General features: G+C 47.2%; 1 protein-coding gene across 1 annotated transcript; it reads left to right on the top strand.

Moving 5' to 3' along the window:
• The first annotated feature begins 1,046 nt into the window (after positions 1-1,046).
• Positions 1,047-13,397, top strand: ZNF445 (zinc finger protein 445). The gene is made up of 6 exons (XM_077754309.1): positions 1,047-1,682; positions 4,168-4,336; positions 4,672-4,748; positions 5,026-5,152; positions 5,643-5,753; positions 6,704-13,397. Exons 1-6 carry the CDS (start codon positions 1,254-1,256, stop codon positions 8,860-8,862), a joined length of 3,072 nt encoding a protein of 1,023 aa, XP_077610435.1. The 5' UTR covers positions 1,047-1,253; the 3' UTR covers positions 8,863-13,397.
• Positions 13,398-14,261: the final 864 nt, after the last annotated feature.

Raw genomic sequence — 14,261 nt, 5'->3', positions numbered from 1 at the left:
TAAATACCAATTAGTTAACATATAGTGTTGTGTTAGTTTCAGGTGTACAGTTTAGTGATTCAGCACTTCCATACAACACCCTGTGCTCGTCACAAGTACACTCCTTAACCCCCATTACCTATTTTACCATACCTCACCCATCTCCCCTCTGGTAACCATCAGTTTGTTTAAGAGCCTGTTTCTTGTTTCTGTCTTTTTTCCCCTTTGCTCATTTGTTTTGTTTCTTAAATTTCACGTGACTGAAATCATATGGTATTTGTCTTTCTCTGGCTGACTTATGTCACTTAGTGTAACATTCTCAAGCCCCATCCATGTTATTGCAGATAGCAAGACTTCATTCTTTTTTATGGCTGAGTTAATATTCCTCTGTGTGTGTGTGTGTGTGTGTGTGTGTGTGTGTACCACATCTTCTTTACATCTTTCATCAGTTTGTATGTCTTTTCATAAGTTGACAGACACTTGGGCTGTTTCCATAACTTGGCTATTGTAGACAAAACTGCCTTAAAAATCAGGGTGCATTTATCCCTTTGAATTAGTATTTTTGTTTTCTTTGGGTAAATACCTGTTAGGGCAATTGCTGGATTCACAGTCTTGATTATTGTAGCTCTAAGTCTTGAAATCAAATAGACTATTTCCCCATACTTTATTCTAATTTTAAAAAATTGCTTTAGCTATTGCAATTCCTTTGTCTTTCCACATAAATTTTAGGATAATCTTGTCTATATATACAAAAACCCTTGCTGAGATATTGATAGGAATAGCATTAAACCTGTAGATCCTTTGGGGGGAGGATTGACATCTTTACTCTGTCAGCTTTTTCAGTACATGATATGGTGTGTCTATCCATTTATTTAGATCTTTTTTGGCTTCTTTCATCTGCCATTTGTAATTTTGGGCATACAAGCCCTGTACATGCTTTCCTGTATTCTGGGAAATTTTCTTAGTTTACCCCAAAATGTGACAGTCTAGCCTGGGTCTGCCTGATATGGCAGGCATCCGTATGTAAATAGTCATGTGGCCTCTTTTCATACATCCTAGGATGATCCTGGCTACCAGCATCTAACTGCACCATCACTCTCACATCCTCCTGAACTGTAATATTGGTTATTTTAGTCTCTTACCAGTGACGTGTGATGTCCCAGCAAATGGCATTGCCCACCACTGTGCCGAAAAGCTACTCCTGAGATCCCAGCAGCGACACAGCTGACATAGACTTGGTTTGCACCCTGCTGGCTAGACCCTGAACAGGAGTGATGCCTCCAGGCAGGTGGTATGCTGTCCATCCAGCTCAGGCCCAGGCTTCAAGGAAACAGGGGCGTCTTCAGATGGTCAAGAAGGAAGAAGAGGATGATGGCTACACTTCAGCTCAGGCTGCCAGGCCACAGACACTCAACCGTTCTGGCCAGGAGCTGTTCCGCCAGCTCTTCAGGCAGCTTCGCTACCATGAATCTTCTGGGCCCCTAGAGACTTTGAGCCGGCTCCGGGAGCTCTGCCGCTGGTGGCTGAGGCCTGACATTCTCTCCAAGGCCCAGATCCTGGAGCTGCTGGTGCTGGAGCAGTTCCTGAGCATCTTGCCCGGAGAGCTGCGGACCTGGGTGCAGCTGCATCACCCTGAGAGTGGTGGGGAGGCTGTGGCCCTGCTGGAAGAGCTACAGAGGGACATCGATGGGTCACCGTGGAGGGTGAGTCTGAGCAAGTGTGCAGTCCTCAGGGAACTCTGCCTGTCAGTGAGCTGGCTTGTCTAGAGTGACTGGGTTGGGCCTCTGAAGGCTCAGCATTGAGGAATGCAGGGAATGTCTTCCCTTCTCATTCCCGTGGCACCTGAGCAGCAGAGAACTGGGTCCTGATCCAAGGACCTTGTAGCAGGCAGCCCTTCTTGCCTTCTCAGAGGACAGTCAGCTCCAGGAAGAGGGTCAGCAAGTATCCATAGATGACAGTAATGAGTTTTTGGACACAGTAACTTGTATTATGCTATTCCGTCTCCACAGATCCCATTTGGCTCGACTCTGATCTGTTAAGTGGGAGTGATGTCTCTTGCTTGTTAGAGTCTTGGCTTCTGCGTGCATGTTAAGACCTGTAAATGCATTGGGCTCATAACACATTCGTTCTCTCTTAGTAAGCTTTTGAGGGTTTATTCTCTGCAGGGGTCAAGGGTAAGAAAAGTACTGAGGCTCAGCCCAGGGCCAGGAAATTGGAGGACTTATTCCACAGCCTCATTGTTCTTGCTCACACTCTTTCAGAGCCTCACTTTATTGAAAAGGAAATGCAAAACTGATGTAACAGTGAGAATTTGTTCAGTGTATATTTAGTGCCTACCATGTCCCCGGTTCTGGCCTTAGAGCTGGGAAACAGAGCTGCCTGCCCCGCGGCTGGCAGCAGAGCAGCTGACAGTTAAAGTGAGCTCTGCCCTACACGAGCTCGCTTCTCAGTGCTTCCCGTAGCTTGGAGGTTGGTTGGTTTGTTTTTTTTAAGAGCATTTATCATTTTTATAGGCTTCTTTAAAATTATTTTTAATAAAAATATGTGTAAGTCTACATATATGATGCATGCATAAATGAAAGTTACCTTTAAGATTTTTTAAAATGCTTATTCCTTTATTTTGAGAGGTGAGGGAGCGACAGAGAGGGAGAGAAAGAGACTCCCAAGCTGACAGCGCAGAGCCTGACGTGGAGCTCAGTCCCACAAACCGTGAGATCCTGACCTGGGTGGAAATCAAGAGCTGGATGCTTAACTGACTGAGCTACCCAGGCGCCCTGCCTTTTAAGATCTTTGAACCATATTTGACATACTCTTTCCCCAAATATAATGGAAAAATTAAGTTGAGTAGCATATCTGACTGAACATCTACCAGCAGTAAATGGTAATAAATCAATACAAGGTATGACTATTAAGAAAGAAACCTCTTTGCATAACATTGGTTACTATTTTTAAAAATCTTAAAGAGCATTTATCATTTTTCCAAAACACCAAGATGTTCAAAAGGATTGAAAACTAATTTATTAAAGCGAATAAGGTTCATAGTAGATACCTAATTGTAGCTTGCTTACATTTAACTCATTTAGAGCTAGAGGTAGGGTTCAAAAATCCATGAAAACATTGCCAAATGTGCAGACAGGGCCTACCTTGTTGAAAGTAGTTAGAAATTAGAAAACAAAACAGGTTGGGAGAACCTTCTAAATTCTGAAAAATGAACAGAAAGCTCAAGATGCACATAAAATTACAGAATCACCATATGGTTCATAAGAATTGAGAAACTAGGGTCTGTTAATGTTTGTCCTTAAACTCATTGGGCTATGTGCTTCCATCTTGTATTATTTCTTTATTCTCTTTTTGGTAGGGTTTGGGAGGACCAGGTTCATCGTCTTTAGTCTATAGCTTGGTGTCAGATGTTTAATGGCCTCAGGCTAAGATTCCTCTTAGCCAGGTCAATGTGTTGGCCACAGAACCAGGAAAAACTTACAGTTCATTAGCTATTAGCTTCCTCTACTCATTTCTACATCGGGGATAGCCTTGCCTCCGAGACTGGAGCCATTAGAGGTCCCAGAGCAAGTTGCCTCTTTCCAAGTCTCTGCTTGGATGGGCACTTCCGTTTTTTGGATCTGAGACTTTTTCTTTTATGGTTCCGTGGCCAACCCTCACAGGTAGTGCTACCTCTCTGGCAGTGTTACATGCTACCTCAGATTAGCTGTCTGGGAGCTGTCCTTTGAAATCACTTAGCTTAGCACCACCTAGAACAGCCCCTGATACATGGTAGATGTTATGTCTGCATCTCTCTTGTGAACCAGTATCAGTTTAACTCAGGAATAAATTCTTCTCTCTCATTTCTAAGTTCCAGACCAGAGGTGGGGGTTGAGGACTAGTGGGGAGGTGTCAGTGCAGCACCTGAGGCCTGAGAGCATTGCCTCGCTAGGTACTTTCCTGTGTTGTAACTGGAATCTGGCTCCACCTGTCTCCCTCATGGTCCGCACTAGAGGCCAGGGAGGCTGAGGGGTGAGGAGGCCCCCCCTGGGCTTTCTCCTCCTCCTTTTCCCTCTACTTGTAGGTCATAAAGGGCCTGCCCTTCCCTTCCCTGGGTCGCTGCCCTTAAAGATTGGCCATGTGGCCTCTTTTCTGAGTTTGCTTTCTGATTCCCATGGGGATTCTCTCACAACATTTTCTTCTTGCCAGGACCCAGCCCTTGCCCAGAGCCCAGATGTGCGTTGGATGGGTACAGGAACCCTGCGAGCCTCACAGATATGGCCCCCTGCTTCACCTCTCAGGAGCAGCTCTACTCTTGGGGACCACCTGGAGCCTCCCTATGAAATAGGAGTGTGTGACTTCCTGGCTGGGCAATCCGGTACTCGCCATCTGGCTCTAAGACCCCAGCCATATGCCACACGTCCCAAATTAGTGTTGTCATTTCACCATCTGTCCTCTCATGAGAATCCCTTTCTTATCTTGGCCCTTAGCTTGTGTCCTTTCTACCTTCTGTGACCCATGTCCACCTAGCTCCACCTCCCATTACACCTCCCAGCCCTCAGTGGACATTGGGGAAATGTGAAATGGATGTTTAACAATAGTCCATACCTGCTCCTGGGCCCAAGAGTCCTCTACGTGGGGGAAGAGGAGGCCTCCTCACTGGGGTGCCAAGAGCTGAGTTACCTTCTCTCATGGCTCTTTCTTCTCCTTCAGAGCCTCCTGTTGCCCAGGCTCCTGCTCTTTCCCAAAGAGAAGGGTGCCCAGGAGACCTGTTGACAGCCCAGCCTCAGGTGAGCCACAGGACCTTTGGTCCTTCATGACATCCCAGCACTGCTGCCTTATGGAGTTGCTGAGGCTCCCCCTCATCTTGAGTCTCTGTGTCCAGTGACCTCATATCCAGAGGCCCATGTCCTGGAGACCGGATTATCCCCCTTGAGCTTAGAGCTCTTCTGCTGGGTGATGCTCTTCTCGCTCACCCTTTCCAGATCTGTCTTGTGTCAGAGCCTACCCCCTTATAAAAGCTGGGAGCTCTAGACCGGCTCTTGGACCTAGGACTGTGTTTTTCAGGAGGCCATGACTTTCAAGGACGTGGAAGTGATCTTCTCCCAGGATGAGTGGGGATGGCTGGACCCTGCTCAGAGGAACTTGTATAGGGATGTGATGCTGGAGAATTATGGGAACATGGTTTCTCTGGGTAAGACATTAATTTCCCCATACTTCTACCCACTTTCACTTCTGCCTTCTTAGTTTTTATCATGGTGCCTAGACAGGGGCCTGACCTGGACTTAGATCCTGGCTCTCTGTTACCTCAGTCTCCTCTCTTGAAGCATGGTGCTAATGATGATTGTCACGCTGGATTATTGTTAAGATTAAAAGTCATATATGTCAAGTTTCTAGTTAGACATCCAAAAGAATGTTGGTTGATTTAACTGATTGAGTTGTCATGTGGCTCCCACCTCCAGAGAATCCTAGTAAGCCTTTTGGCTGTGACTTCTTTCAGCCTTTTATCTCTGCTCAGTGCCGTTGGAAATGGTTGCCTGGGTCTCCTGTCCTAGCTTCTTCCACCAGCCTCCCTGGCCTTTCCCTCATCCTTGCGAGGACCTGAAGCCCGAGAGGGTCCTGGAGAATAGTTCTGCATGATTTATCCACCGTTCTGTATCATCCCATTCCCTTCTCTTCTGCAGTGGGGCCGTTCACCAAACCTGTTCTGATTTCCTGGTTGGAGGCAAGGGAGCCATGGGGCCTGAATGTCCAAGGAACTCAGCCTAAGGGGAATCCAAGTGTTGCCCCTGCAGGTGAGTTCCAGAGAACCTCCAGAACCTGCTCCTCTCACATCTACTCTTCTCTTTCTTTCTTTCCTTCTTTTTTCTTTTTTTTTTTTAAGTTTATTTATTTACTTATTTGGGGGGGGGGGGCAGAGAGAGAGTCCCAACACGAGGCTTGAACTCACAAACTATGAGATCATGACCTGAGCTGAAATGAAGTCAGATGCTTAACTGACTGAACCACGTGGGCACCCCCAGCTCTTCTCTTTCTTAAAGTCTTTTATGCCAAGTAAATCACAGGGAACTTCATTGTTTGCCAGAAGGAGGATCCCTAAGAGTGATGCTAAGGAGTGCTGGGCTTCTGGGCTTCTCCGTCCAGACTGGCCTGGTAGACATTTGTTTCTGGCCCTGCCCCTTCCCCCAGAAACCCTTTCAGTAAGTGTCCTCGCCCACTGGAGGGCTTTACTGTCGCAGTCTTTTCCACTCAGTGATGGTCCTCCTCACCCCTCGTTGCACTCCTGCCGACCCGTAGGCCCATGCCCGTCCCTTTGTGCAATGAAGAGCCCTAATTCCACTCCAACTTCTCTTCTTTGCCCCTGCGACAGGCTTGGCCTTCAGTTCTTTCATCCAGTCCTCCATGGATCCCCTCCCCTGGGCTCTTGGGGACCTTCTTATCCTCTTGGGCCATGATTCCTCTCCCCTCTTTTGCTGTCTAACACTCACTTTCCAACTCTGTTGTTCAACGGGATGTGACTTCTGCGTATGTCTAGCTGGGGTGCCCACCTGCTTCTCCTCCTCCCTTCCCTGGCATCTGGGACACTCTTCCATGTTTTGCCTTCCCTGATTCTTTGGTAAAGGTGTTGGCGGTCAGGCAAAGGCCTCACCACCCAAGACTGTGACTTTTTTTTTGTCCTTTGGTGCTTTCTGCAGTTCCAAGTATGGGAAAAAAGTACACTGTCCTTTGTTTTATTTTGTGTCAGGAGGTGAGCTCCAGATTAAAACAAACAAGTTCATCTTAAAACATGAATCTTTGGAAGAAGCAGAAACCTTTGCTGTGCCATCAGAATGTTGTGTGATGAGGGTTTCTGAGGGAATCGGGCTCAGAGAGTCTTTTGAAAAGAAGAGCAGGCTAAAGGAGCAATGTGGGAACCCCATACAAACAAGAGTTAAGAAGGAAGAGACCAAGCTCAGTCACAAGACTGGAAAAGAATCTGAAGAGTCAGGAAGAAGTACTAGTCTTAATTTAAAACATGCTGCATATTTGAGAGTTCCCAGAAGAAAGCGATCCCTTAAACATGGCTGTGGCAGACGCTTCCGGGGGGGTTCCTACCACTATGATTACAAGGAATACGGGAAAGGGCTCAGGTGCATAGTTGGCGGGTTCAGCCTACATCAGAGAATTCATGCTGGACTAAAAGGGAATGCAAAGGAATTATGTGGGAAAGATTTCAACCTTAGCCCACATTGCCAGCGTGGGCAGAGTCTTCACATGGTGGAGGCCCCGCATAAGTGTAGTGACTGTGGGAGAGTCTTCAGTCAGAGCTCTCAGCTTGCGTGCCATCAGAGACTTCACACTCAAGAGAAACCATTTAAATGCAGGGTGTGTGGGAAAGCCTTCAGGTGGAGCTCAAACTGTGTACGCCATGAGAAGATTCACACCGGGGTGAAACCTTATAAATGCAGTTTATGTGACAAGGCTTTCAGACGCATGTCTGCCTACCGTCTACACCAGGCAACCCATGCTAAGCAGAAATTTCTTGAGTCTAGGCAGTATGAGGACACTCCCACCTGTGGCTCAGGATTTGATCATCATTCGAGAGACCAAAACAGGGAGAAGCTGTTTGACTGCAGTCAGTGCAGGAAATCGTTCCACTGTAAATCGTATGTTGTTGAGCATCAAAGGGTCCACACTCAGGAGAAACCTTATAAATGTACCAAATGTAGAAAAACCTTTAGGTGGAGATCAAACTTTACTCGTCATTTGAGAATGCACCAGGAAGAGAAGTTCTATGATCAAGACAAACGTAAGGACTTCAGACTGACCTCCAGCTGCAGTCAGCCCCAGGGTTCCCCTGCTCGGGAGAAAGCTTTTCCGTGTCAGCAGTGTGGGAAAACTTTCACTCGGAAGAAATCTCTCATAGATCATCAGAGAATTCACACAGGTGAGAAGCCCTACAGATGTAGTGAATGTGAAAAAGAGTTTACCCATCGGTCAGCCTTTATTGCTCATAAGAAGCAGCATGCCATTCAGAGAAAACCTGAGGATGGGCCATCTTTTAGTCAGGACAGAGTGCTCCCAGTTCCTCCAAGCAGCACAGAGGAAGCCTACAAATGTAGCCAGTGTGGCAAAGCCTTCCGTAATCACTCATTCCTCCTCATCCATCAGAGAATTCACACCAGAGAAAAGCCTTATAAGTGCAGGGAATGTGGGAAAGCTTTCAGATGGAGTTCTAACCTCTCTCGACATCAGAGGATTCACTCTTTGGAAAAACAGTATGAATGCCATGAAAGTGGAAACACTGCAAATCTGCAGCCGCAAATCCTCGCTGAGGAGAAACCTTTTTGGTGCCAAGAATGTGGGAAGACTTTTACACGTAAAAGAAGTCTTTTAGATCATAAGGGGATACATAGTGGAGAGAAGCGCTATAAATGTAATCTGTGTGGGAAATCTTACGATAGAAAACATCGCCTTGTTAATCATCAGAGAATCCACACTAAAGAGAGACCTTTTAAATGTCAGTGGTGTGGGAAGGATTTCATTGGAAGACATACCCTCCGCATTCATCAAAGAAAACACACCAGAATGGCACAGTCTGAATGCAGCCTGGCTGGGTTATCTTCCTGCCAGGACACCGGGGTGAGTTTACAGGAATTAAAACCAAGTGGGGAGAAGCCACTTGAAGATTCTGAGGAAGCTTGTGACCGGAGCTCCAGGCTCACTGGACTCCAGAACGTACCCATTGGGAAAAAGTGCCACAAATGTAGCACCTGTGGGAAAACTTTTAGCAAAAGCTCACAGCTCATGAGCCACAAGAGATTTCATACCCGAGAGAGGCCCTTCAAATGCAGAGAGTGTGGGAAGACCTTCAGGTGGTCTTCAAATTTGGCTCGGCATATGAAAAACCATGTTAGAGATTAGCTTGCAGTCTGACAGTGGGGGGAGAGGGGTTCCTAGCTACCCTGCCAGAGAACCCTTGATTGTGGGCAGTGTGGAGAAAACCTTCACAAAGGGTCCAGCCCTTTCTGTTTTTGAAGCTGGTGGCAAAGAATCCTGAGATCAAAGACCCAGGGCTTTCCCTTTCCCACTTGCTAGGGAATGTGATGCTGGGGAAGAACAGCAGCCGGTTCTTTGGGGCCCTTCTGGGGCATGGGCCTCAGGAGTGGCCTTTGCACAGTGGCCTGGAGCTCCCCCAGTCTAAAGGCAGATACCATTGCCCTCTGTGGTTTGATGAAACATCTGTGCTGTGATGGGCTGCTGGGAAGCGGCCAGTTGGATCCTGTGGTGGTGCGTATTCTATCTGATCTTACTAGTCTCAGCAGCAGCAGCAGCAAGAGCTAGTCTCCCCAGTTGCCTCCTGGGAGTTCTGGCTGCAGCTTTGGGCCCCACACCTGGCTTTGGATATCTGCCATGGGCATACAGTTGTCTCAGGGGCACGTGGAAGAGAGCAGGGTTGGACTCGATCACCTCGAGAATGGGGCTCTTCCAGTGCCCCATTGCTGTCTCCACCCACAGTCTGCATGGGCAGCAATGGGCCATCTCTTCAACAGAAGTGTGCTGAGCACCTCCCAGATGCCAGGCACTGTTTTGTGCTAGAGGCCCAGACAGCGACCGGAACAGACAAAATTTCTGCTCTCTCGGATCTTTACAGACTGTGAACAGTGAGATACATAGTACTTTGGATGGTGATATGCGTTGACGACAGAATGAATCAGAGAAGAGTGTGAAGCAGTGCTGGATTAGGAGGTGGGCTGCGATTTTAAGTAGGCTAGTTAGGGAGGGCTTCAACTGAAGAGGTGGTACTTGGTTCAGCACAGGAGGTGGGATCTTGTCTGGTGCTTGGAGAATAGTAGGGAGGCCCCTGGGCTAAAGTAGAGTGAATGAGCAGAAGACAGGGCCCCAGAGAGGTGGTGGGCCAGGCTGTGTGAGCTTCAGGGTCCCCCCCCCCGGGACTGGAGCTGCCTCACAGCGAGCCACGGAGGTAGGGAGCTTTGGAACAGTTTTGGGTTTAGGAATGATGAACTAACATTTACAAGGGTTAACCACAGACCCAAGGACTCCGTGAAATTATGTAGCTGAGAGGTTTTCATGCAGTTAGTTGTCCCTGCTGCCAGTTTCCATGAAAGGGAGTCTCTCCTCTCCCCTCAGAGGGTCTGAATTTTCTACAAGACTCACAGCTCTCAACAACAATTGTAAATTGTTTAAGTATTGCACTTGCATCTGTAACTTGTGCTCACTACAGGGACCCTCTAACCTTCAGGTAGCCTTCTTTGCATGTCAGATCCGGTGCTGGCATCAGGTTCAACCCAAAGGAACCAGTTCACATGACTGAAGCCCTCTGGAGAAAAGGTGGCCTGGTGGGAGAGGTCCCCCATCTCATTTGCCAGCCTGACTTAAAGCAAACAGCAAGAATCAGCTCAGTGGTGTGATGGTAAAGGACTGATTTTTCTAAAACTTACCTAAGTAGCCATTGCTTCTGATTATTGAAGAGCTCACAGTAGGAATATGAGGATAAAATGACTCACTTGGTAGAGCACCATCTCAGCCTGGGTTTTACTGCTGTGAGCCGGGGTGCCCTGGTGGAGCAGGCCGTTTCTTGTAGTAAGAGGAAACCCACCTGGAAGGTGTGCTTTCAGGGGAGCCCAAGGAATCTTACCGTTTCTGGATTGCTGCGGGCAGGTGAAAATGAAGCCTTCGATACTTTGTGGTGAGGTCACGTGGAACAGGCAGGGAGGGGTGGGGAAGAAGGAGAATCCGCAGACCCGTGTTTGCCTTCTGGTCCCCATTCAGCTTTGCTCTCAGGAAGGTTTGGTCACTCTGGCTCTGCTGTTCTTTTCCTACAGCGGCAGCTGCCTCGGCCTGGAATTGGGTGGCCCGTCACTGGCATAGTATCAGAAACTGGCTCTAGAAGTGGCTGGGCAGGGACCAGGTCCCATGTGCTGAGGGCCCAGGGTCATGGGAAGGGCCTTGGAGTTGCCAGAGCTGAGTTCAGGCTCAGTGTGACTTTTATTGGCAGGATGATCCTGAACAAGTCACTGAACATCCTGTGTGTAAAATTCGCGTCACCAAGCCCCCTGATTCCTAGGATTGGCAAAAGAGGGCTTGGCGTGCGAGGCTCCGGGTTAGGCAGCTGATCTCCAGACGCAGAGCTCTCACAGAGCTGCAGCTCCAGGCAGTTTCAGCTTCAAATTGGCTGGTGCTGCAACCAAGGAGACACCCCTTTTCTGTTCCTGTTTCACTGACCCCCCAACTCCTTGTGCCACTGTCACATCAGAGGGTTCGTGCCCCAATAGGGGTTTTCTACTGCCATTTTTATAAAGTGAGATATACTTATTTTTAAACATTCACACCAGATTTTCAAATGTACAAAGAAGTAAAAAATCAACAGAAGTCCCTGTATGTTGAGGTAAGTCTTTAATATCCTGGGATTGTGCTGATGGAGTCTGTTCAATAACCTGAATTTTTAAATAATATTAATTATATGAGTAAGACATTATTTTTCTAGAATGATTAGTAAATACAGATGAGCTAAAAGGAAAAGGAGAAAAGTCTCACTACTTAGAGCTAACTACTAAACATTTTGGTGTAATCAGTGTAATCAGAAGTTCAGGTGTACACCCTTCAAACCCCTGGGACTGGCCTGCATTGTGCTGCCCCCTTTCACCACGAGTGTAGACCCTATCCATGCTGGCCCAGGCCCTCACCCTTCAAGGCCTGGCCCTCCCTACCCCTCAGCCATCTAAGGCCTCTCCCCTGGTCCAACCTCCCCTGGTGCCTGGATCTTACTCTGTGAGGTGTTGCCCACGTTTCCAAGAGTTATTGTCATTGCAGCCAGACAGGGCACTCTGGAGGCTGGGGTTGGGTACTTATATCTGCTTGCTGTGCCGAGGAAATTCTGTACAAAATCACCTCTGTTAAGGAATATGGGACTGAATTTAGTTCGGCTAAGTCAGAATTGAAATGGGTTTTTTTTTCTTTTAATGTTTCATTTTTATTTTTGAGAGAGAGAGAGACAGCATGAGCAGGGGAGGGTCAGAGAGAGAGGGAACCACAGAATCCAGTGACAGGCTCCAGGCTCTGAGCTAGCTGTCAGCACAGAGCCCGATGCGGGGCTCGAACCCACAAACCGTGAGATCATGACCTGAGCCAGAGTTGGACACTCAACCGACTGAGCCACCCAGGCACCCCAAAATTGGAGTGTTTTGAAGTGAGCCTGAGTACAGTGTGGACTGGAGGCACTCCGCAAGCACACTGGTTAGCAGTTCAGCGGCGGGCCATTCCAAGCCATGCAGCTCCCAGGTGATGGTTTCTGACTGCCCCAGCCACCGGTTCTCAAGTCTGCCCCATCCTGCCCTAGAGATCAAGCAATCGTCTTTGAACCCTGCCTTGCTGTCTCTTGCTGCCTAGGAAGAACTGAAGTTGGGGCTGGGGAGAGCCAGAGGGCCAGGAGCCCCCAGAGAAGAGTAGGTATTGGAAAGTCTTTGAATCAGGTGTTCAAGTGCTGTTAATCCCAGCCTCAGTGACAGACCATTGGCCCACTAAGAAGCATGTACGGAGAGGTAAGCACAGGAAATGTCGGCTAATATGTACTATCGCACACTCCCCAAGGAGACGGGTTTCTGTAAGCCCTCGCATGGGCATGCGTGTGGGACAGCAGGAGCTCACTGTGGTGGGGGTGGAAATTGTAATGGCGCCTGTGCCAGGCAGCTTGCAAAACCTTGTCACCTGTGCATCACCAGCAGCTCCACTCCTGAACAGATCTAGAACCTCACGTTGGGAGGGACATCTGTTTTTATACAGTAAAACTGTTCATTGCAGTACTGTTTAGGTAGCAAGAATGGGAAAAGCCTAACTCTCCATCAACAGAAAAGCAAAAAAGTGGGTTCTTGCTACTTTGGGAAGTGAATGTGAAAGAGCTAGTTGTGTCTTTCAACATAGATAAATCAAAACTTTCTCAGCAGAAAGTTGCAGAAGCTACGTACAGTATACCCCATTTATGTCACATTGAATATACTGTGTATCTGTGGGCACATTACTTAAACTTACTTGTGTTTCACTTTTTTAATGAAATGAGATAGTAGTTGCCAACCTCACAAGGTAATTTGGGGCGGGGGGGATGGTTAATGAAATAATGCATGGACAGTGTTTTGGTGAGTGGCTGGCATGTAAGCATTGTTGGCACATGGTGAGCAATGTCGTTACTGTTTTGCACAATAATATATTCCTGTGGATTCAGATTATATGATGAGTATAAAGTCATGTATTAGAATGTTGTGTGAAAATCATGTTCTGCCTTTCCAGGGTGGGAGTTGCAGATGGAATCAGGGAGGGTACGGGGAAGATTCAGTTGTGTTTTATTTCATTTTAAAAATTGATGTAGATTAACAGGATAGTGTGGGTTTTTTTTTTTTTAACTGTTTGCTTAAAATACCTAAAAATAAAAATGTTTTTAAGCATGGGCTCTGTTTTTTCATGACTATAGAAATCCTGGCCCTATCATTTTTGAAATGTTACTTAAGAGTGAGCCATTTAATCTCTCAAGGGCTTCAGTTTCCTCCCCTACAAAACTCAGGAGCAACACAAATGGCTGTTGGTAAAGGAGCGGTTGAACGATTCTGGTCCCATCTGTGATGGAACACCGCACATCGGTTAAAAAGAATGAGGATGTTGTCCGTGTAATGACCCGTCTGGAAGACATGCATTTTATAGGAAAGTATAAGATCTGTTTTCTTTAGCCTTTTCCCCCTAAGTATAGCAAGCGAGGTTAAAAGCTTTAGAATCAAAAGTTTAAGAAATGGGATCGTGTAGATGGAAATGCTTAGCCAGCCATTCCATTTTATTAGGTACATGAAGAAAGGGGAGTAAACATTTATATGCCCAGCTGTCACACACATTAAGTTATTGCTAATTACCCTGTTGAGAATAGCAAAAAGACTTGTATCACCCAGATTATAGTCAGGAGCCAAACACCACAGCAATTATTTTAAGAAAAAGAACTTAGAATTGTGTTTAGTAGGTATATGTAAGTAACTCAGAAGGCAGAGAGAAGATGGTCCTGTTTCATGGAGGTAGTGACTTGAAACCTGGTACCACCCCAGGACTGGCGGAACTGTAGTGGAGTCTGACCCCAGTTTTGTTGTTTGACGACGGACAGCTTTCAAGCCTTCCCTCCCCGTTTTGCCTCACATCTGGGACAGCTGTTAGGACAGCCAGGTACTCCCTCAGCACTGGAGGTAAACTTCATGCAAACCATTGCCCTGGAAACCCACACCCCTAACCACAGTAAAAATCAGGGGCACTTGCCCCTCCTTGCAATCAGA

Source organism: Crocuta crocuta, unplaced genomic scaffold (genome assembly GCF_008692635.1).
Source record: "Crocuta crocuta isolate KB4526 unplaced genomic scaffold, BGI_CrCroc_1.0 scaffold70, whole genome shotgun sequence".
NCBI classification, from domain to species: domain Eukaryota; kingdom Metazoa; phylum Chordata; class Mammalia; order Carnivora; family Hyaenidae; genus Crocuta; species Crocuta crocuta.
Note: the sequence above shows the minus strand (reverse complement) of the source record. Positions and strands in the feature narration are given on the sequence as shown.